Source organism: Vanessa cardui, chromosome 7, assembly GCF_905220365.1.
Source record: "Vanessa cardui chromosome 7, ilVanCard2.1, whole genome shotgun sequence".
Taxonomy (NCBI): domain Eukaryota; kingdom Metazoa; phylum Arthropoda; class Insecta; order Lepidoptera; family Nymphalidae; genus Vanessa; species Vanessa cardui.
Window position 1 is genome coordinate 15,436,329 of NC_061129.1, and position 24,996 is coordinate 15,461,324.

Below are 24,996 nucleotides of genomic sequence, written 5' to 3' on the forward strand. Positions count from 1 at the left end.
AAATACTAAGTCCACGTTTTTTATCTTGTATTCAGTAGAATTTATCAATATTTTTTGGATAAACACCTTCCATGTTATAACAGAAAATATTAAAATTAATTATTGAATTTTAATATGGAAAAGAAGTACGATACGTCTTTTTAAAAGCATTTATTTGTGCTTGTTTCTACTATTTACTACATAAATGAGCATAAGTGACGTTTAATCACTTTAAAATCTTTCGAGGAGAGCCGACATCGTCGTTTTAATTACATCATCTTACCCACAAACTGGGCTAATGAAGAGCTCCTCTTCGTCTAATCATACCACTCGGGTTCCCCGCTCGCAATAAAAAGCAACATTTTACTAATAAGCGGCGCCGTGTGGAGCACGCGGGAGGGGGCGGCGGGGTGGGGCCGGGTGTAGGGTGGCATTGTTTTTAATATTGCAGAGGCAATCTGCTCACGCAGCCTGCTCTCTGGCGTGCTTGGACTGTGTGACGCGCGCCGATGTGAAGAGTCGTGATCTTATGGGCCATGTACTCCATAGCTACACGCAAACTATAATAACGATTGACATTGTTTGTTTGATTCAAAGTAATCTGTATAATATATTGTTCTCACCTTCCATTGTTAGGGAATACCTTTCTTTTGTATTATATTTTGGCTAGAATTTAATTTCCAACATCCGTTAAACAGCTCTAGTAATTCGTCAAAGAACGTGTTCTTGGAAGTTATCATTTGTCGTCGTTGTAATGTCTCATATGTACCGGTGGCGCGTATTAATGTATTTTTATGTAATGCTCGCATGTGATGTAATATTTCATAATTAGTTATACGAGTACGAGCTCGTTAAACTCGGAAGTGCGCTCATTATACATTAACAACAGCCGGTAACGCGATTATCGCGATACGCACTCGTCAGGCGGACGTCCTCTTACACGCCGTGATATTGTTTATTATTACTTTACAAAACTGCAAATCATTAAAGATAATTGTTTCTTATGAGCTTCCTTGGGGATTTGAATTGATGAAATATTACACCTAAAAATTAAACATGTATATTCTTAATAAAGACAGCAGTAACTATTTCTCTTCTTTCGTTATAAAAATTTGCACTTCTAGAAATAAGACCTACTACTTACAACGTCATTGCCTAGGCAACAGTATTATCTAGGACATAAATATTATTATCTAAAATCAGATATATATATATATATACTTTTAAAAAAGAAAGTCTCAAAATTAGTAATGATAATTACCGACGCCAACACCAAGGTGGTGTTTAAAATGCAATTCCTGCCGCTCCGTAAAAAGATAATACACGAGCCTCCTCGGAGGTAATAATGTGAAAAAGGGTTTCGTCTAATTCAGGATATAATACGAGCCGCGACAATAGGAGGGAGGCGGACAATGGCCGCTAACGAGGATTTAGATCCGAGCGAGCCTTATCTTTCTCTTGTAAAAATTCAGCTATAAATTTCCCGGGTCAAGTAGGCCCTGCCCTTGTCTGCTTGGTACATTTATAATCCGCTTCCAACTGGTTTGTTGTAAAGAAAAGCTTTAAGATTTACCGTTAATTGATACTTAACGGCTGCCGAGATAATAATAACATTGCTATTAAAGTATTCATCGTTGAATCATACTGAGCTAAATTTATCTCACAGATAAAACCAATACGTCTTCATATAAAAGTATCATGTTCTTTTCGAATCAAAAATCTCGGGATGTAATCTGGGCAAGCAATTTGATTGTTCAGGTCGTACTCTGCTGTTATCGTACTAATACATTTACACATTAGACGAAACGATATTTTTATATAATAAAGAACTAATAAATTACATTTGTAATCTAAACAGCGTTTAAATTGGCTCTCTGGGATCTTCGATTACCATTAAGAGACTTCGAAAAATCGTACACAATTTATTACATAATGGAGCGTAAGTGGAGTACGCAGCGCGCCCGATATTATACATTTTATTATTGTATTTCGAAAAACGCTGATATAATGTTGGAAGTGAACCTTCATTTGCATTATATACATAATATTTACATACAGGAGCAATTGTTTCATTTCATTCTTTAATAAAATTATTGCGTGAAATATAACGAATTCGTAAATTATCTTCTATTTTCGAGCACAAAATTACAACCAATATCATTTACAATTCTGACTGAACTAGACTTTACCAGAATGGGCTAGACTACTAGACCGAATAAAACATAAAATATAATAAAAATAAGTTTCTGTCTCGTACAATAGATGATAAAATATAAAGTAAGTTGGAATATGTATTGGGTTTATCAGACTTGCCGAACTATTTTTTTGCCAAATAATTCTGCTTGAGGAAATATTGGCTAAATGTGGTCTTATATGAAACTTTCCGTCCTAATAACGAGGTCTAAGAAATAACCTTTACAAAACGAATGCAATTGAGGTAGGCAGGTAGTCAGACGGTTTGACGAATTTTAAAAAAGTCCGTGCCGTTTCACAGCATGTTTCAAAGTATCTTCTAACTACTTTTGATTCAATGTGTAGCATTAAAAAATATTTGATGTACTTCACAAATCACAACCCGCCCTACACTCATGAGAGATAACTTAATATATTAATGTAATTTTCGTATACGTGATTAAAAGTTTTTCATTGGTTAAAATACACAAACTCCCAACATTTACGTGATAAAACACGTATTTATCGCGTTTCAACATTGTAAATTTGTTTTTCCTAAGTAACAAACGTCGTATGTGTGGCTCGTGCGGTACATTAGCGAGGCGCCGTCTCCAGGGAGCTGGCGACCACTCTCCCTGTCCAAATGTTTCCCAACGACCTCTAGAATTACCCTAATTCTTGGCAATAAACAAAACTTCAGCATGTAATTTGCGCCACCGACACACCAATGAAAGAAGTTACGAATGCTACTTAGCACGTTCGCATACTGCTAATAATAATAGTAATAAAGATTTACTTACAGTGGAGTTAACTTTGTTTAGAGAAACAATAGTTTGGGAATTGTAATAGCGCCATGAATTAAAGTTTAATAAGTTTCTATTTTGAGTGTGTTTATTCGCACTGAGCTCACGTTCCGTGCTATTGAATGCCCCAGGTCTCCACCGGACTCCCTTAGCAGAGCGTGATGGCGTACATCGCTTTGTTTGTCCAAGTATTTGTCGTATTCGAAAATATAACGAACAGTGAAATAAATTGAATGTCAAGAATGTTCAAAATATATACCATTGATCTAACGACATCAATTAATTTAGACGATATTGATACGATAACGATGGAAACTACATACATATACGATTAGTCAAGATAAATACGAATAATTTTTCACAAACAATAATTAATCTCTAATCTAAATTAGTCAGAAACAGATGTATAATTTACGTTAAATAAGTTAATTTTGTTAGTAACACCGAGAAACGAAAATGGTAGTTTCTATCAAAAGTTTTATCTTTGTATATTATTTATTTATGTAATAAGCTAATTCGTTGTACCTTATTAATATTTATCGGAATACCATTTCGTTAAAAGCTTACATTGAGTCCAGAAAAACCATGGGGCGAAAACGTCTGTCGTCCTTGGAATGTCCTTGTTAATAACACAATTACGTTTATATTTTTAGATTTAAAAACTATTATTCAAATAATACTATATAATTTGTATTCTCTTATTCTGCAAAATTAATCGTTTATGAATAAACCCATTGTGTGTAAAATTGATATATCGATTACAAATGATCGCATATGAGGAATGAAATTATGACATTTTTGTTGGTAATTTTGATCTAAATAGTGTGAATGTGTAGGGTCAACCTGACGTCAGAGGACCCGATATGGACGGTGCGCGGCCTGGAGTGGGAGGTGCGCTTCCGACTGGTCGCCGTCGCCGTCAACAGCAAGGGCCGCTCCTCGGCGGCCAGACTCGACGATCTGCTCTTCCCTGATCCCGAGAAGAGAACAGGTACGGTTATTGTTAAATTAAAAATAAACAGCTATGGCTATTGGTAAATTATTCTTTTAAGATTTAACCTTTGTCAACACACTAAACTCTAGTATAAATATGATTTTACTAAATGGAGATAAAAGATTACATACCTACACCTATATAATTATTTGGAATTTATTGTGTGGTTCAGTGGATGGAATGCGTAAAATCCAACACATATTTTTGATATATATATTGTCTCGGAACCGGCGGTGAAAATCTTCGCACAGAAACTTGCATGTACCGGATGAGATTTTGTGGCAGATGATCAACTAACCAAGCTCTACTATAGAGCAGCGAGGTAAAATCAACTCGAAACCCTTCTCTTTTATATACTCAAGGCATAAGAAGGCGCCTTGAGCCTTAATATAAAATATTACATATTTTGTCACGAGTTCAGTAAATCAGAGATAATATTTTGCAGCACAATAAGACGTGAAGCGATCGCATTACTTGTTTCCCCAAATCACTGACCGAAACTCAATTTGTGTCTAAGTCTGCGTCCCGCGGGAGCGAGCGGCCCAGTAAGTGTCGGCGCGGCGCCGACTTATCCGGCAAATTATTAGCCGAGGAAAACATTAGGCCAAATACAGTAACGAGGAAAAGTGGCCGAAACGTTTGGTAGATTTGACGCCGGCCTCGAGCATGATCCTCAACATTATGATGGCTGTGACCGCAATAAAGGATTTCGCACTGCCTCGAGACCTCGATAAACGACTTTTACATTTGTCTCTTTGAGGATTCAATTGATGTCGCGGAAAATAGGGTGTCGAGTTATCGTTACAAAAGACGACTAGGATTTGCTTACGAATTTGGTGAATATGGCGTTGTCGCGATATAATTGGCGACTGGTGATATACTACAGAAGGAAATGATTGAAACGCTCACTTTGATCTTATCAGAGAGATTAATCTTAACATTATTATATTTATCGCATTATAAACTCACTTAAGTCAATGAAGGGCTTTTGATTGCCTTTAATATAACATGTTCTATAACGGTTACTCATCTACACCATTTTTTTATCGTTACATCGATACGTTACATATTCAGAAAAAAGAAAAAATTTGATTTGTCGCGAACAAATAGAAAATGAATAAAACGACAAAATCTCTTCTATAATATCATCAAAATAGGCTTTTAAATTACAACTATTACTATCTAAGCAAACTAGCAATTTATCAACTGTGATTTTTTCGTCATAGTCTCATACGATACGTTCAGTACTTTTCACATGTGTTACAAACAAATCACAAAAATCATGTATCTACGATGATAGCTACATAGAAGTTTTCTTACTTACATAAAGCAATATTTATTATTCTTTTATAGTAAATTTTAAGTATATTGCGTATATCCGCAGATATCCGTAGAGCCCGCGCTACGGAGTAACATTATAACGTATGTACATATTTGGTATATTATTATTTTCATATACATACGTATACATCAGCAACCACCGTTTTCGAACGCTAACGACAGACCGTCCTGGGTCTATTAACCAAATAAATAGCTTCGAAGAATTAACCGAGCAAAGCCGAGATCTTTTTATCGGAAGACCCATTAGCTGGCGCGCAAAGAGCGATAGGAAAAAATTAGGTACAAGGAAACCCTGCGGATGGCTCCTTACCGGCACCGAACTCCGCTGCAGCCTTAAGATAATCCCATTTTAATTAAGGCTCGCCCTGGATCCTACGCCAGATTAATCAAGAGCCCCTCTTAATGTCTCGGTCGAGATTCGCTTCTCAACTACATCTGCCCTTAACTTTGACTTAGATACATTATGTTACCATTCCATTCCGTTATGAAGTTTATCCCCGACGTCGAATAACGTCTTTGCGGCGATTATATCATGTCGTTATGTACTGGATCGCTCGCAGGCTTACATCATTCCATCGAGTTACGAACTGAAACCCAATTATTTTCGGGAAACCTTTTTAGTTGCCCGAAATATCTAATAGCCTTTATCGTTTGCTGAATGCAAGATATTATGAGAAAACAATATATTTTCGTGACTAACAAAGTCATGTCTTGAGAGCCTAACAATGTCGTCTAAATGTTAGTAAGCGTAAGGTCAGTGGGTCAGGTTTATTTATACGAATATGAACACCGTTTGTTCTTGCTCAGTTGGAGTGACAAGTTAACTTAAGTCGAGCAAAAGAAATCTGAATAAAAAATGTTCAGCGTCGCTAAAGGGAACACGAAACCGTCGACCCGATTGATATTTTACCAAAATGTGTGGAAGAAAATGTTTCATCAGTCACGTGACGAAATCACTCGAAAAACTAACATTCGGGCCGTCGAACCTTTAATTTCTCGCCTGAGAGGCCGCAACTTACGAAAAGGTTTTTAATATCGGCCGTTTGATCGCGTTTAGCCGTTTAGTCGTCTCGTGGGTGCTGGTGCGACTAAATTGATATCAATGTTATTACAAAAGTATTTATAACCTCGAAGGAAAACTCTCGACACTAAACCTTTCCAAATCATTTACTTCCTTTTGTTTTATCTTTTGTCTTGTGTTATTTTTATGAGGTCTATATTCCACCAGTAAATAAAATGAGTATAATGTTTAAATATGTCCGATAATAATCATAGTTGTGTTACAAATACATCCATACAATATATTTAATGACCAAAAAGACGTTAGTACTGTTGAAAGATTAAAAATCAACAAGGAATAAACATTTTTAAGTGCCTGTAATCTGTATGTAGAAGTTGCATTAATAGTTGTAGTAAACGTATACCGAACGTAAACGAAACGAATATTGTCTAATTAATACAGGATGAACTTAAAATAAAAATTAACTTTACTTTTACTCGGATTCACCACGCCCAGTCTTCTCTAAAAACAGAAACAAAATAAATAAGTTATGTACCTGATTTTAGTCTTTTATCGTAATCAAAATTTGTTTTGAGCCACGTCGAAGGCTCAAAGCATTAATAACAAAATGTTTGTTGAAAGCGTATTCGTACACAGCATCCGGTCAGAGTAGCTAGTAATATGGCAATACATTTATGCTAATACCGAACAAAGCTTCAAACCACTACACAAGGCACTTGAACTCCTGAAGGAGATTCCTCGGGATATTGACTTTACAGCAAAGACGATAACATTACCATCAAGCGAGCGTGTATTGAAAATTTCATTCAAACGTTCCAGATATTGTTTAAAGCTTCTTAGAAGAAAATAAGTAAACAATTTTTATTTCAAAGCTGAAATATTTTAACTTTGCATATTATTATAATAGATTTAAATCTTGTGAATGAGTACTTTTCATTGATACCGCTTATTACATATTTGTATTAGAACATATAAATAAAAAATAAAATTGGGGTTCGTGTTCATCAATTGTCCAAATATTTCCGTTAACTGAGGAGGTACCAACCACTCGTCAAATATTTTACGATTAAACAGTAATGTTTAGTACAGTTACGATCCCGCTAAATGCGTGGGTATTTAGTTGTATTTAATTACGAGCCCAGGAGATTTGACAGGAGATTTTGGCGATCCTTGGGGAAGGCCTATGTCCTGCTATGGACGTTCTTCAACGGACATGACGAAGCCCAGGAGACAGAACAACTTCGATCCCAATATTGGACAAGACGAGGAGGCACTTTCGCTATTTATGGAATAGTTCATATTTCTTAAAACTCAATACATATCTGGTGACCACTTAGCATCAAGAGTCTCATTCTCTACCGCCACCAAAAATTGAGAAAACGGTGGAAGCATTACATTCCACTTAACCCTGTTAGATGATATCCTACTCGAATGAAGAATATACATCGATATTTTTTTATCTGAATCTGCAAATGACGTGTTAGTTAGATTAACAAAATCATACAAAATTTAATAAAATCACTCGAACGGAATACGGTTGTTTACACTAGGAGTAAAGGATTGAGTGTGTCGAAGCGAGTTGCAAGTCCAAGGTATACGGGCGGCTGCGGAGCGCCGGCGGCTCGTACAAACAGACGGAAATAATTTTTGAAGGAAATTGAAAACAAACAGATCGATCCAAGTATTAGTTAGCTCGAATGTTTAGAGAGCGTCCTCAGAAACGTAACGAATATCTTTGCCACTCCCGCGAGCAAAGCGTGTTTAATGAAAACCCGTCCGTCGTAGAAACTCAAACTGTAATTTTGGAATATTTATTGCAAAATAAATAATATTTGTACTGTCGTTGTGACTAATTTAGGCCAATCTTAAGAAGGACCATTTAATATAACATCTTTTTTGGATTGAAAATTATTGGTACTGAGTCATTATATTTATTTATTTATCCTGAGGCATCACAAATGAAACACAACCTGCCCAATTTAAAATCGCAATAATCGTAAAGAAACTCATAAAGAAATCACGCTCACTTGACCAATTCAGCTAATCTGCATATTCTCTAACGCTCTCGTTCTTCACAATGTAGGAACCTTGTAATAAAATACAGCTTAGAATGAAAGTAAAGTGAAACAGCGATCCATAAATGTCACTGTTCTGTTCTAAAACGACCTCCTTGTTGTCTTGTGTTCACAATTAAAACTTACGAAACTTCGAGGAGTTGGATTTACATCTGGCTTTATGTACTCCTGCTTCAACTCTTATCCTAACTGTCGTTGCCGTCCATCGCGAACACTTTGATTAACTTCTCATCTATACTTTATACAAATGCTAATGCTATACTGCTAGATATATCTTCTATCACGTTCAAAACGCAACAAAAATACGTTAAAAGTGATTTCGTTGAAATTGGCTACATAAACCTGACTCAAAAATCAATGTGACGAAAGGGTCATTTTTATTATTTAATATTAGCAGCCTAATTTAAAATAGTGAGAAGTAATCAGTACCTTGTGATATTTCATCACATTGTTGGACCTTACAAATAGATAGTTTTCAAAGAATACGCTAAGCCCTACATCATCACAATTTGGCGGATATTCTTGAGTAGATATTTTCAATGTATGCAAGCTTTCCCACGATGTTTTCTTATACAGACGAGCACGAGATAAATTAATTATGAACACAAACTAAGCGCATAAAACTTTATAGGTTCTTGCATGAATTTGAACCCGATGTATTCAAGTAATTTACTCGTTTAATATACCTTACGGGGTACAACGTTATACCGCTTAATTTCTACGTAAGACAAGATACCGTTGGCCTTAAATAGCCAACGTCCAGAACTACCACAAGGTTGATCCTATATTTAGACTAGTTCTCAGAGGTATGCACTTGGTTGAACCAACTACATCACTAGTCTCTCTGAAATCCCGTAATGTATGTAAATAACGCGGGCCGAGCCGGGACGTCCTGATAAAGCACAGGATTTCGGGACGTAGCTAAGAAATGTATCGAGACCTGAATTTTGGTCTTATTATAAACATAGCTCGACCTATAATATAAGCGCTAAATGAGGATCTAGTTTTTAATATATTTAATAGTTCAATGAACGTAACTTATAGATCTCTATACGCTAGCTGCTTGGATAAGTTGTGTCTTTCGATCCCCATGTATTAAACGTTAAACTAAGTATAAAAAAGTATACTTTATATATATATTATATACTTATATATTTTGGAAAACTATTTTTAGTATACAGAAGTAAGAAAATCTTAAAAAGTTCTATAAAGAAATTCAGTCTTACATGTTTTGTAATTTGAAAAATTAGTTTCGGAATTAGGTTTAGAATATTAATTTTGCTGATGTATTATTTACAATCTATGGCTACAAGAGCTTCAAGTCTATATATAATATATGAGTATATAGTCTATATATTTATAATTGAATATATGCCAAAAGTTTTTTTCTGGATGTAATTTAAAATCTGAAAAATAATTATTAACTTGCCAGTTTAAATTATGGTTGAAAATACTTTGATTTAGTTTTCCATCAATATGAATCATATTTATTACACGTGATGTAGTTATGATCGTGAACATCGCATGTGCTCATAATAAGTAGAAGACAGTGTAGAGCACTGGAAACACCTGTGCGAACAATTGACGGTGTAGTCGAGTTATTCCACTTTGTATAGTATTTCAAGGCGCGACGTCGCCGTCATTACAGTTAACAAGCTGTTCTCGGTTGTTCTACAGCATCGCGGCGTTTTTTGATAAGCTCTAAGAATACGTTTCACTAGATCGCACACGAATATGTTTCTTCAGGGGTTCCGTTTTTATTAAGAAGTTTACGAGTGTTTCATACGTATGTACGTGTTGTGTAGGAGGCGACTTAACTCGGCAACCCTCGATGTCCTTCGCATTAATGCTTAATTAAGGTAGAGCCGCCACACGTCGTGGAGCGCGACCGAAAACAAAGCAGTTAATAACTTTACAGTGTTCCATTAAACATGAATGCGAGTCTGTACTAGTTATAATTCGCTCGCAACGATTAATTCTACTACTAAATATGTATTACGTAACACCGACTCGAGTTTTATAAGAAATAAATCGTTGTTCTGCTATACAAACGTAATCTATGTAAATTGTGAGCTTAAAAATCAATGAACTTGCAAATTCGCTCTCTGTCGAAGAGATTTTTTAATGATAAAAGGAAGCCGGCGAACGAATGGGCCGCCTGGTGGGAGGGAGCTCGATGAAAAATTAAATTAGAGCATTTCCAAGAAGAAAGTGATAATGTTAATATTACTTGTAGATTCAGTGACTTCGATAACGTCCCTAGCAACATTAGCAATTAGTTCCGAGCACTTCGCCACTGTGCCCGTACCACACATTGTACTCATTCGCGAGATAAATTGCTAGCTTTGTTGATCTAGTGGCTCGCTTAACTCGGAGTCCTTGGTTAAAACTTTCAATTATTCATCCCAGTCTAGATAGAAAGCGTACGGAGTCTAGTACTCTGCACCGATTTCTCAACGGTCAACGAGAGTGAAGCAATATGGAGTCCTGTTGTTTTTGAGCAAAAATGTGGGCACTATTATACCTTCTAAAACTTTACACGTTTCACATACTTATTGTAATCGACTAACAGCAGCCTTATATGTTACTGGCCGAGACAGCTCTAATGAAATCTATTTCATACAAGACAAAACGAGATGTGACGAAAACGAGTTACATGTACGATTACATTTAAAGTATAATTTCTGAATTCATATCGTATTTTTCCGGTATTTCCCTTTACTCGTGAAATTCATAACTCCTTATAAACCGCAATATATTAAGAATCAGAGAGTGGCTTATTACGAGGCAGCGAACGATATATTATAATAAACGTACGCGGAAACAACAGGTATTACGTTTTAATATAAATCGCGGAGTTTCTGTTCTCCATTCGAGTGCAGCTAATAAAGCGGGTGGGCTAAGTCATGAGCTGTGCACACAACATTACCGCTAAATGAGGAGCCGCTGGGCGCGGGGCGAGCGCGGGCGTGCGGGGCGTGCGGGGCGTGCGGGGGGCGTGCGCGACGGAGTACGTGACCCGAGCGCGTTGGGAAATAAACACTGCACTTAGAATAAACAATCGCTAAGTTAGAAACCAATTTCATCCAAGAATAACCGACGTTGTTGATGGACTTCATTAGTTTAGATTTCTTGAAGGAAAATAACTCCTCGGATTTTAACTAGTATTTTAACTAGTATCGAACATGATTCTTATAAAACGCTGAATCTTTCTTTGTTCTAGATAATGAACACAAACTGTTACGCAGAGTGTATTTTGTAGCCGTACTCGTCATGCAATTAAATCTGAATATCATATTGGTATCCATCGAGTGCCTGCAGTGTTTAACGTAGGAGGACTCTTATCTCCGCGTTTCAAAGACTCTTATCTCGGCGTCCTCGTGCTCGTACGAGTATATCCTCACAGCGTGTGTGCACTCAAGATCGCCTCGTTACGTGTAAATTACTTTGAGAGCAGCAAACTCATCAGTCCGTCAACCGTTCATGAATGATTCACACCTCCCCCCTCCACCGCGCTCCCCGCGCGCCCCCCGCGCTCCGGAGACAATTACCGGCTGCCAGCGAGTTAACTATGCATCCGCACTTAATCATCTCGCGTCACCTTAGCTCGCGACAGTGACGTCACATCCCTCGAACTAACTAGAAGCCTTTAAATGATATATCACTGCTCTATAAGATGTATTGCTTTATTTAGACATGACTTTCGTATAACGATGTTTGCGTGTTAATTATGCAGGCGTATGCACGCCTCTGTCTCGTCGCGCCCAGGTAAAGTCAGTATGCGTTTCCTTGATTGTTAAGCATTACTGGAACATATTCTCGGTAAAGGTAATGGTCCAGTTATACGTCTGTTTTGGAATTATATTTGGAAATGTTGCATAAAAAATTGTCCTATTTCGTTGTGACATAAGTTGATTGAGACATTACGATACGTCACGTCTACGGAACTTCGCACCAGATAGGAGACGCACACGCGTCGGGAAATGACTGGCCCTCAGTGAACCCGCCGCGCAAAGATGTCTGCTAACATACAGTATAATTAATCAGAAATATCTACATGTGATATTGTAGGAATAACAAATTGTTGAAATGGAGTTGCTGCTACGACATTTTTAAAGTTCGCCGAAAATTGTTCTCATTGACTTGACTTTGAATGATCCCTTCGCAAATGGTGTTTCAGTGTACCTTTATGTTACAAAACGTCTGTTACATAAAGACGGTCAAAAACTTTTCAATTCAAATGAATAGTTATTCTGGAAAGTTCTAAGACGCACTATAGATACGCCAATCAATAAGATACATACTCTTTTAAAGGCAGTATACTTTTCCGAAAAGAACCGGCGAGGAACTTATTAATCTTACATTTTCACTATCAAAAAACGTAAAGTACATACAAGTTTATGCTTTTTACCATCTATACATACAAATAAATATTATAATAAATTATGCTCATAATTTTAAGTATAAAAAGAATGTGAAACTAGTCTATGAAATAAATATTTTTATTTTTATAACTGGTCTATTAATATTATTTTAATATAAACTTTGAATATATTACGTAATGTAAGCGTGTCTCGGTATGTTTGATTATAGAATCATATACTTCGCATTTAAGCTATTCTACTCCAGGGTATGTAGAATTAATTTATATCTCCTATTTGATATAAACCTTCTTCTCAGTTTATTGTATTATTATTTTCTATTCGTAACTTATCCTTAACCATTTATCAGATTGTGAAGGTTATTGGCCCGAGAGCAAGATTTTTTTACGCACATGAAAAACAATGGAGGTCAAGAGCCACTCATAACGAATGCTCTTCTCATAATCCTCACGAGAGAAACCCATGGCCTAATAAATCGATAATTTATAAAATTGTATTAGTTTGTAACGCGACTCGAGACTGGTAATGCCAAACAATCTACTTATCATTAACGAGCTAAGCGTATCAACTTCCGTTTCGACTGAATAATGACAAGTCACACGTGATTAGTGAACAACGAGAGGAGGGGGCGGGGAGGGGGGCGCGGGGCGAAACGAGGGGATTGAATAAATTAGTCGACACATTCATTTTAAGCACGGTGCCTGTTAAAAGTGCACTTTTTCCTATTTGAAAGGCCAAAAGCGAGCCTAATGACGTCGTTCTCAAAGGATCGGTGAAATGGTTTGATTTGAACACACATATTGACTTTAAGCCGATACTAAAACATTCATGCTCGCGTATACATGTTGTTCACGTAATAGATTACACGTATCGCTGCAAGGCATCGCGGTTACTTAAAATATATGAAGGATGTTTATTATCTCGTGCGCTTTAGCGAAAGAGTGAGCATGAGCAACTTTTAGGAAGAAAAAACAAGAAGGCTGCTTAAGCTGTTCAAAGTTTCTTGTTTATAATTAATTATGTACCGCGGCCGTAGTTATCTCATACGACGCGCACATCACTATTCAAATCTACAAAATAAACCACCTGCTGAAAGTCGCCATAAATGTTGACAATATAATGTGTTTTAACCATTCCCAAGATAGTAAAACCAAAATGCTGAAATAGTTGTAAAGTGCGGTACCTGACTGGAGTAAAATTTTTTCAAACATTGTTCTATCATAACACAAAATAATCATTGAAACTACATCTTTGAAAAAATCGCAATCATTCAATTTCTTAAGTCGTTCATTTTTCCTATCTCTCATGCGAACACATTACGTCGGCACTCGAATCTTTGTGTGCAGTGCATTAGTGTATTGCGGGAAGTTTAATCATTACTAAGATTAATACACATCATAATTTCATACAAACTGCCGTTTACCGCTTATTCCGCTATTTACGAGCGACGCCCCGTTATCGCTCTACACTGAGAGACAACTGCGTATACTATTATATCGAACTTATCCCTCTATATACCTCGAACTTATCTCATAAAATGTATACAGTTATTAAAGAAATAAACTGACAAATTTTGGATGGTATAACAAACATTAGAATATTATGTTCTTGGCTAGCTAACAATAATGCTTTATTGCAAATGAACAGACGTTTCAAGTTTTAGCGTCCCAATAGTAACTACCATGAAAGGTTAGGTTTCGCGTTTTAATGGTATCTGATCTTTAGTAAAATCATAATGAGTGCCGGATAATGCGAGTACGAGTGGAGCGAGTGAAGACTTTGAGACGAGTTGATCCCGTTCGGGCGAGCAGCTCGAACCGGCAATTGACGGGATCGCGTCGATAAAACTTTACACTCCGCACGAGTTCCGTCGACATTAAGATCTTCCGAATTAGCTCTCAGCGAGAGACTTTTTATATTATCCCTGTGTTCGACAAACTTCCCTGTACCTAGAAGTTAGGCGAAATGGCTTCCTGAAGTGCCCGGTTGCTTCGTAAAATTCGAGTTCGCTAGCTCTGGGAAAGAGCTGCGCCGGCCCTGATAAGGAACTAATTACCACCTGCGCCGGACCACCGCTTCGAATACGTTTGCCTATTAAAACTTCGTATTAGCTATTATACCCTGACCCACTTTCCAGTCGAGTGGTTAGCGTTATTAGTTATTTCACGGCCACTTCTTTGTTGGTACTGGCTGCCTGCAACCTCTTTTAACGAAGTAATTTATGTTTATGGGACATTTTTGAAATTGGGCGTTTCGTTCGAAGCACTTTTACATGAATACTCGTGAAGTGTCACAAACTAAATTTTGAAATGTAACCGAAAAATCTCTCGAGTTGTTTTAAACGACGAAAAATAAATTTTAAATTAGAAAATGGATTTTTGTCCTGGAACTTAGTAGCTCGTTACAATCATAAGAGGAACATTACATTTTTCAAATGGCAATCCTTTATTTCATTTTCAAATTTAAAAATTATTACATAAACATTCTGAAAAACATAAAGATAAAATAAAAAATATATAAATTTAATTAATTAACATAAGAATGAATAACATTAAATGCTTAAATATATACAAATATGAACTAAAACTAGATACTGTATAAATCTGGACCGCGTGGAATGGTGGCAAGAATGCTAGCAGCATTTCCCCGTTGAATCGCAATTCCGAACCTTTGGCCAAAAAACGAACCAGCCCTCCTGTCACCAGTGGAGGTAATGAGGCAAGTCAATGTCACCAGTTTTATATTCAATAAATTTAATGAGATTATCATGAAATACACTTATAAAGTAAACATCGTAAACCGTATATAAAAATAGTTTAGTATGGCCTACTTTAGTATACCTATATAGGCAAAACGTCATTAGATTATTATAGGTTAGAAATTCAGTTGATACAGTATCCATCGATTCAGCTCTAAAATCAATGAGATGGGCATGTTGAAAGAATTTTACACTTCCGCAGGTTCGCTCCGCACGCACACAAAAAAAATACAATATGATACAAGATACCAACCTACAAATATCCTACAAGTTTAGCTTACTCGAGGAACTATGTTTAATATCGGCACGTCTCGAATTATTTCGGAGGTATTTGTCGCAATTAGATGACAGCGCTAATCATCGCACAGAGATAAGGCGCGTAATGAACAAGTGAGCATTTCCCGCGTAAGACACGCGTGCCGTCAATTTGTATGTTCGGTCGATAACGAAGCTGGGGACGCGCGGCGGATAAGGATCGACGACTCCTGCGTACGCCTCATAGCGAGCTTTACATTGTATATTGATGTACTTGAACTGCCTCAATGCTCAGTGTAGATACAGTTCCCAAGAGAGATCTATAAAATGCTATTGTTAAAGAAATCTAATCCAGAGTTAGGACAGTTTTATAATCCCGCACCTGGGAACACATGTAGCGTTATTGGTTCTGCACCTTATCTCTCTAATCCCGTCTAAATGCTGTCCAATCAGATCGTGCAAGTATTTGATTTTTGATACACACTGTAGCACCTTCTGCGTTATTGTTACTTGGGATTGATGTTAAATCAAGTTAACTTTGTCCATAATATCTTTTAACTAGACCTTTTATTTTAAATCTAACCGAGTAAATCCGCACGCTGTGTTTGGTTACCTACTTGCTATTATTTCGTAACTGTCAGAAAGTATATTTTTTTCTATAGTACCTTTTTTAGGTTATTTAATTCTCGCATATTGGTACTCAATTATAATTTTTTTTTTTTAAGTCAAAATTAAACATGTACCTATTGTTAACCAATCTGCGTATTTTTAATATATTCGTGTCTTAATCAGACCTATGTCTTTAAAACTATATTATTAAATTTTTCAATTTCAATAATACACATGACAGCATATTAAAAGGGCAGTAGAAATCCTTGAACGAGTTAGTTTCAAACAAACAGATTTCCAATCATTTGCTTATATTAAACATTTTTACAACGGCATGTTTATTTTTTATCATTAGTAAGAATAATGTAATTATTCCATGTGTCTTTAATACGGAAAGCAGTATTTTTTAATGTTAAAATAATAATTGATATAGAGCATATTTTAAAATGAAATATTTAACACGTTTTATTCCTTTGTACATTCCATCATTCCGATCATTACTCGCAACCATTACTTTCCATTTTTAAAAGTCATTAAAATAATTTTTGTGAAGCAATTTCGTTTCTCACTGAATGCGAACATTGGCTGAATATATTAATTTGAACTTATTACACGGCGATCCGGCGGGCGGCGATCCGGCCGAGATGCGGCGCGGCTGTCGGTAATACGTGGTTATGACATGTAAAAATTGTTCGCATTGTATGAGCAGAAATGGGGATCGTATTTATTATATCGCCTGTAATGTGTGTATTGATTTTCTACTTGCGTGGCACGTTGACACACGGGACACGTACGGCTCCACATCAGCTCATGATGGATGAAGGAAACGCAAGTGCTGGCACTTGTGTACCAGTGGAAGTGCGATCTACTGCTGCATATAACCTTTTGTTCTCATGTGTACATTGTATATTGACTTACTTGGTGGTACACTACAGATATTTACCATCCAGTAACCGCATAAGCCGCTGCTGAACAGAAAGACTTTCTATTGTTGTGTTAAAGGGACGTAATATCTTAGTTTCCAATGCTAGCGGGACATTGGAGATGTATGGATAATATTTCTTACAGTTAGGCGATGGCGATCACTTACCATCACATGGCAAATAACCCCGTCCGCCTGGCTGTGTCATAAAATATATTTAATGAATGTCAAAATTTGCTCCTCGTGATTTGACATATTATGCTATTTTTTAATATTTTAACTAATCCAATTGAGTTGTAATTGATGTTTTACTTTTAAACCAATTTTTTTCTTTATTTTAGATCTAATAGAATTTTTCCGACACGCAAATGAAAATAGCATTTTATATGTTTGTTTGTTTCGTATTATTACAATGAACGGTGGACAAATGTCAAGGACTATGATATATTTAATTGAAATACAAAACAAAGCAGTTCACCGACCGGTCAAGGCCATGTTCGGAACGAGCAAAGAATTAAGGTTTAGGTAACACCGAGGTGTGGCCATCAATGTTCTCAAAAGATATATTGCCGTCTGAGTACCGAGCGTCGAGTGAGAGAGCTATGAAATTTGCATAGCCGAAGGGCGGACGCACCTGCCCCGTACTCATTAATTATTGAAGTAACAAGCCTCCTCTCAGCCGACGCCGGCCGATATTCACACGAATGTTACCAAGATCGCTGCGATAAATGGACTTCGCTTAATGATACCCGCATTCGGACGAACACGATATCTGGAACATCTGGGAGATGGAGTTACCGGTGTCGGCACCACAATTATTATAATCATATCAAAGAGACGGCCTGAATACTTATTTTATCCGAAAAACAAAATATTTTTCTTACTTTGATATTTACAAAACGCAATTTGTTTCAAATTTTATTTTATTAATAAATATTTTATTGTTATTAGTATATTCTCTTTTAACTACAGGAAAACAATTCCACTCTAAGCTGAAGATGAACCGTTTTCCTTTTTAATTTCGTTCGACACAAAATAGCGTAATGAACACATGACTTATTTCCATTAACTTTCATTACAGTTGTAAAACTACGCAATAACTGGAGACGACACAAACAAACGTATTTCATAATTAAATTATAAAATAAAATGATGTAACTCGCTTATATTTGTACAGTATGAACATTACTTACGCCTTTATAAGCACGTAGCAATTAAAATTGACTCAATTGTAAAAATATTTATTCCGCAAAAAGATAAATGCGTTACCGATAGATTGCGGTTTAATATTCGTAAGGCGTGTCGCGAGCGCGCGCGGGCGACCGCGACACGACGCGGACACGGGCGACCTCGCTCACGGCCCGGCGCACTCGACTGCAATACCCCTTAATCCATGCACGATTGCGGTCTTAATGTGCTCGCCCGACTTAAATTACATGTTATACTAAAGAATTCCTGTTCATGTAAAATATTTTCCATAAAAATACTTTCTAGCCGATTATGTTTATATGTAAATTGATGACAATACATAATTGGACGTATTTTTATACCACATATCATTTTAGAAACTATTAAAAAGTAATATTTTCTAGTATATAACTAACTATGATTTGAATTTTTTGCAAAGTTTGATTAAGTTAGAAAAACCGTCAATTTAAGATAACGAGAACGAATGCGAATTCAGGTATTGGCGTGTTATTTATCTCCCGTTGGATAAAAAAAATTTATAATTTTGATATAATTAATAATAATTAAAACATTTTTCTTATTAAATGGTTTTGCTATAACTTATTCATTTACACGAGTGCTAATGAGTTTTAGCACACATATCCCGCGAGCGTCCGCACTAATCCGCACCGCGCCAGCGCACAGCATCGCCTTCGCGGCGTGTCGCCCGCCGCCCGCACTCGCACTCAGATTAGTTCCACATTCGTCACATAGCACTTTCGGCGGTAATTGAAATACCGCACACAACCGGATACCGGCCACCGCGCTGCCGGTATTACACGAGTCCGCCCTTAATAGGTTTAAATTGTGAAATTCATGACCCTTGTTGATGTCAACTTTGTTGTCTAAATATTTTAAAAGCCATTTGTTCGAGAGAGAGTTTAAAAGCCCGCATCGTTCTATAACATGTTAAACATCACAATATGACGGTCCTATTTTTTATTTTATAAATTGTAGTATACTCGGCTCAAAGCTTTTAGTTATTTTTAAATATTTCACTTTTTTATACAACATAAATTCTTACTCGTAAGGACTCATTATATTTCTATTCTAGCAAATATAATGGATTTTTTAACATTTTCATAGCATTTAATCCTTTCGATTGCCTGAATATTACGTCCGAATTCATTTCTCTTACATACACTGCTAACCATATAAAACCAAAATAAATAAAGCAAATGAATGCACGTAACTTCAGAATATATTTTAAAAATGTATTTTTGAACATAAAAAGCGATCACTGATCGCGGGCTTATATAACGGGCAACCGAGATCTAGAGTCACTACTATTTCGAGATAAAGCTACGGACACTCTGTACAAATTATGAGAATTCTCTGTGGGTTGTTTCTGTTCCGTTATAAACGATACCCAAGCAACATTTCAAAACGAAACACAGAGATAAACGGCATTCCACCAAAACAACCGTTCGAGGAGTTTCGGGCGCGATATCTCATCGACACTCGCTCCGGCCATTATGGCGACCTAATTACGAGGGGCTAATTAAAATTAATGCAGTCGAAGAATGCTGTCGGAATTCAACAACGAAGTTGGTGGCGCGGAGTTGGGTCGAGTTTCAGGATTCTGCGTTTTATGATTTCGCTATTTGTTTTAAGATTCGACGCCATCTGCACGGCCGTGTCCGCGCGCCGCCTCTGGACGTCTCGTTATTAATCTGTTGTACTCAGTTACGACTTTGGACTTCGCTGCGGAGCAAAAGTTTATAACTGTTCAACGTGTTCTATGAATCTTTTAAATTTTAACTTCCTATGAAATTGAATAACGAGATATTTATCGTAATAATACCGGGAACAATATCTCGTTTGAAAGGTACGTTCTGCGTGGACAACCTATTTACTGAGAAAGAATTTAACTAACTTCAGGCAGACATTTATCCTCTGCTTGGCCAACTCTATCAAACAATCGGGTTACTCAAATGAGGGTTAATAAAAATAGAAACACATGTGGCATTTCATCTGAAATATGGAGGTCTCCTCGCGATACTGAACAAACGCTTACTATTTGTGCATAACATAAACCACAAAAGTGAAACTCATTTATTATTCGTCTTTTATAAATACGTACAGTCGACTGTAATACGATTACGTTACAACGAGGTGAAGAATGAAGTCCTCGCCAGTTACAGGATGTGGAATCTCACGTCTAGCGTTAGTTATGCAAATGCTGATCAAATTTATTACGTGTTGGATGGAAAGCTTCTCTAGTAACGTTCGTCCTTATTCGTTATATTTTACAAGTAAACTGCTACAAATACAATTTGGATAGCGTATTCTGGTCTATGTTGTATCAAATCGTTTGAAATATTAGTGTTTTTAAGTTATATTTTACCTGGATAAATCTATACATATAATAAAATTGGAGTGTCGGAGAGTTGAAAATGCTATTTGTAAATAGCCATTTTGTCTTCCTATATATGTACATATGTATACACCGTACATATAGCAAAATAACAGTAATTATATTTTTTGTCTGCCCGTCAGTTTGTTCCGGCTAATGTCTGGAACGGTTTGACCGATTTTGACGCGACTTTCACTGGCAGATAACTGATATAATAAGAAGTAACTTAGGCTACAATAATATGCATAACACATTTTTGTTAAATTCAAACGCGTACAATTTCGCGGCCACAGCTAGTATACAATATTAGTAAAATTTCTTTCGATGTAACCTACAGCAATTAACTGGTTTTTGTTTGAATTTTAGCGTCAGAAAGTGCAATCGGCGCGGGTGCAGCGGGTGCGGCTGGAGCAACGATAGCCGGCGCGGGGGCTGCGCTGGCGCTGGCGGGCGCGGCGTGGCGGGCGGCGAGGCGGAGACGCAAACCGCGCAAGCCGCCCGCTCCGCAAACCGAGAAGACCGCCGATCACGATGACGCTGAACCTGATCTCATACCTAATAATTACTGTAAGTTACTTTTTTATTTCATAAAGGTTGTCGATATTAAAAACATGTAAAAAATATAAATCATATCTTACATTACCAGTGCCCCATTAATCTTAGTAACTAAATTATTGTATTCCTTAAACTGTTACACAACTGTAGTGAGTACTAAACAGAGTAACTACTGAGATTCTTGCCGGTTCTTCTGCCCCAGCGCAGCATTGTATTTGCAGAAAAAATCGGTTCGCGAGTTTAACGAATGTTAAATAAAAATTAATTAAGTGGACGCTATTTGTATAAATAATTAATGCATTAACGTACTATTTATCTACATAAATATATTACGTAAAAAAGCTGATTTATACGCACAACTTCGCAAAAGCGTGTGAAAAATTTCGAAAAGTGTAATTATATTTCCATACCAGCAATATCATTAATGATTTTCTTAATGACATTGCTGGTATGGAAATATAAACTCTCTTTGAGAGGGCTCTGCTCAAGGCTTTGACGCACCTTGCGTGCGTGCACCCTATGGTAGCTACACAACTCCTTTAAATTTACACTACTGAAAATTAAAGATAAAACTTACAAAAATAGAGCAATTCAGGTTTACATACTTGAAATATTGAAAAATATTAATTTATTGATATTAAATGATTATTGAAACTAAATATAATCTTAATAAAATAAATTCTGCAATGCGTTACGTTACAAGACAGATTGTAATCAAGCTACTTTTATAAAAACGAAGATAAAATCTAGAGCAATAGGTATTACGTAACCCCGAGGTGCGGCGGCTGCGACCTCGCCCGCCGACTCTGCTGTCATTTATTATAAAAACTACCCGAGGTAAGAACCTTCTGGAAAATCGTAAAACGAAGCTACCTTATAAAGATTTAGTCAAAGAAAATAGAAAAGTATGTAAATGTATTAAAATTGTGAACAGAAAACTACGCGCATCTAGTGATACAAGTTCAGAGGCGTATTACAACATTTGCGACCGTAGTCGTTACCAGTATTTAGAGGGCTAATATCTAAACACATGTTCGTCTCTTTCTCACTCATATGGTATTCGAAATAAGACACAATATTACTTAACTCATCGCTTATTGTTTTTGCATTGAATAACCATGATTATATTAAATACTGACGCTCGGAAAAAGAATGGGTAAGTCTAATAAACTTTCCCGTTTCTTTCTTTCATCTCAAGCAGCGCAGTAGTATATTTCAAGTAGAGAGGCGCGATTTGGTGGTTAAACATATCTTTATTAATATTTTATTTTCTTATCCAAATTCAAGCACTACCGTTGGTAACACTACCATCAGAAAAAAAATCCGTTAGTCTTCGCATCCGGTCTCCTCTCTCTTCGTTTGCTGTCAGGTTTAAACTTATTAATTTGGAAAACATTGGTGCGCGTTTGTGTTATTTCGATGATCAGAACAAATCAATGGGATGATACTTTTTTAAATAATTTTAACTACAAACAATCAAATAAGTATTGAGTATACTTCTCAAGAATCTTCGACTGGTGACTTCGAAAACCATTAGAATCTAAAAAGTATCTGCAATATTCCATATGGAAATGTTCTGATATCCGGGTAGCGTAATGTTATGCACGCGTGCTCTTTAACACCTCACATTACCGCCTCTACCGACCACGAGTTAGAGGTTATAATTGCCTGTATCGCAGTGCAGGATAGCACACCCGCGGTGACAATACGGCCGAGTTCCATGCATGCGTAATGTTGCTCTAATGCCGGCGGCTTGTATTCTAACAGCGCCTCAATTATTCAGCGGTCCCGCCGCCGAGCTCCTAATAAGTACGCTTTATTACTTCGCCCACTAGTCAAATGCAAGCGCATTTTGCCAACGAAACTAACAAAACGGAGCTTAAATTTAGTGTCGGGTTTCGTGTCTCGATCGCTTTTAATTTCGCGGCGGGAAGCCTAATATAATGCAAACGGTTTATGCGGAAGCGAATTATTGCGACCTATAGTTTATAATAATGAAACAGTTCCAGCTCCAGCCGCCTCTGCCGTGCCTCAAACGGATAAACATTCGCTCGAGTAAGCCCGTTCGTCTGCTAACTCCGCACCTACATTTTGAATCGCGATTATCTTTTAAGCCTCACACGAAATCAACTTCTAACCCACGACTTATCCATAATAAGTTCACTTAATGCAAATAACTTTACGTCTAAATCGTGGATGTTGGCGTGCAGAATAATACATGAAGGAAATCGTATTAAAGGATACGATATGAACATCGTTACTTAAACCTTTTTGAATAATAAAAGCCCCGGAGGACATCAAACAAGTATCCGGGCCGGCATTGCTTTTTAATCAGATTTTGAATCCCATACATTTAGCATGGAGTAACGTTCGGTCCACTTTTGTCCATTACTCTTTCAGCGCCGCAGCAGGGCTGCGTGCCGTTTTGAGCATCCACTCAATTAAGTGATTCACATTCTAGTTTATTTATTAAATATTCATTATATAAATAAGAAAATAAGTAACAAATTGAACTGAATCTTTTTTTTTATGTGATAAGTTGGCGGACGCGCATATAGGCCACCTGATGGTAAGTGGTCACCATCACCCATAGACAACGATGCTGTAAGAAATATTAACTATTCCATACATCGTCAATGTGCCACCAACCTTGGGAACTAAGATGTTATGTCCCTTGTGCCTGTAGTTACCCTGGCTCACTCACAACTGATGAGTGGGTGGTACCTACCCCGACGGGCTTGCACAAAGCCATACCACCATGTACACAATATTTACAATTTTCAATACAATTTGTTTTTCTGACCAGCAATCATACCCTCTCCAGGAGAAGTATTAAAGTATTTGTAATTTAACAAGGTTTTCCATAAATCGGCCCCGATGCGGTTTAGCAAAGATTAAAGTCTACTAGCTATTAAGCTACCTCGCCTTATTAGGACACAGTGTAGTAGACACAAACATTGTTTGAAATGTGAATAATGAATATAGGAAAGTTGTTTATTATCAATCGATGTGTGAAAACCCTAACCGTAAGCAAACCGAGCACGCTTCGAACAGTATCATCGGTTGTTTGTGCGAGCGCCGCGTGACGCGGGACGGGCGCCGCGTCGGCCTCCCCGGGCCTCTCCGCGCTCAAATATTCATCGCAATACGGATGTGAAAAATGCGGCGCCGTGTAGCCTTCGATCCTTGTGAACACTAACATACGAGTGGAAGATGAGGTTCGTCCATTCGTCGGTGTAATTGGTGCTTTATGTGGGTATGATGGCTTTGGGTTACATTTTTAGCACCACATACGTTACTTAGAAACGTTACGAGGTTTACGGATGAAAAATAAGTCAGATAACTTATTTCGAAAGTAAACAACATGAACTAATATATTTTCTGGCTTATCTTGGTAGTGTCAAATAAATTTCAAAGAAAAATAGTAAATGAAAATACTAATTGAGAGTTAAATATACAAAAATATGAAACAAACCACCCACGCAACGGTCGCGGAGCCGCCACAAAGCAGCTTAGCTCCAGTATTGAAACGTTGCTCATGCGGGAA

General features: G+C 37.0%; 1 protein-coding gene across 1 annotated transcript in view; it reads left to right on the plus strand.

The window, feature by feature from the left end:
• The window catches only part of LOC124531254 (nephrin), a 410,712-nt gene that overhangs the window by 368,748 nt on the left and 16,968 nt on the right, over window positions 1-24,996 (plus strand). The window contains exons 14-15 of the mRNA XM_047105755.1: window positions 3,791-3,945; window positions 21,261-21,461. Of these exons, the coding sequence (XP_046961711.1) occupies window positions 3,791-3,945; window positions 21,261-21,461 (356 nt within the window). The remainder of the gene's footprint in view (window positions 1-3,790; window positions 3,946-21,260; window positions 21,462-24,996) is intronic.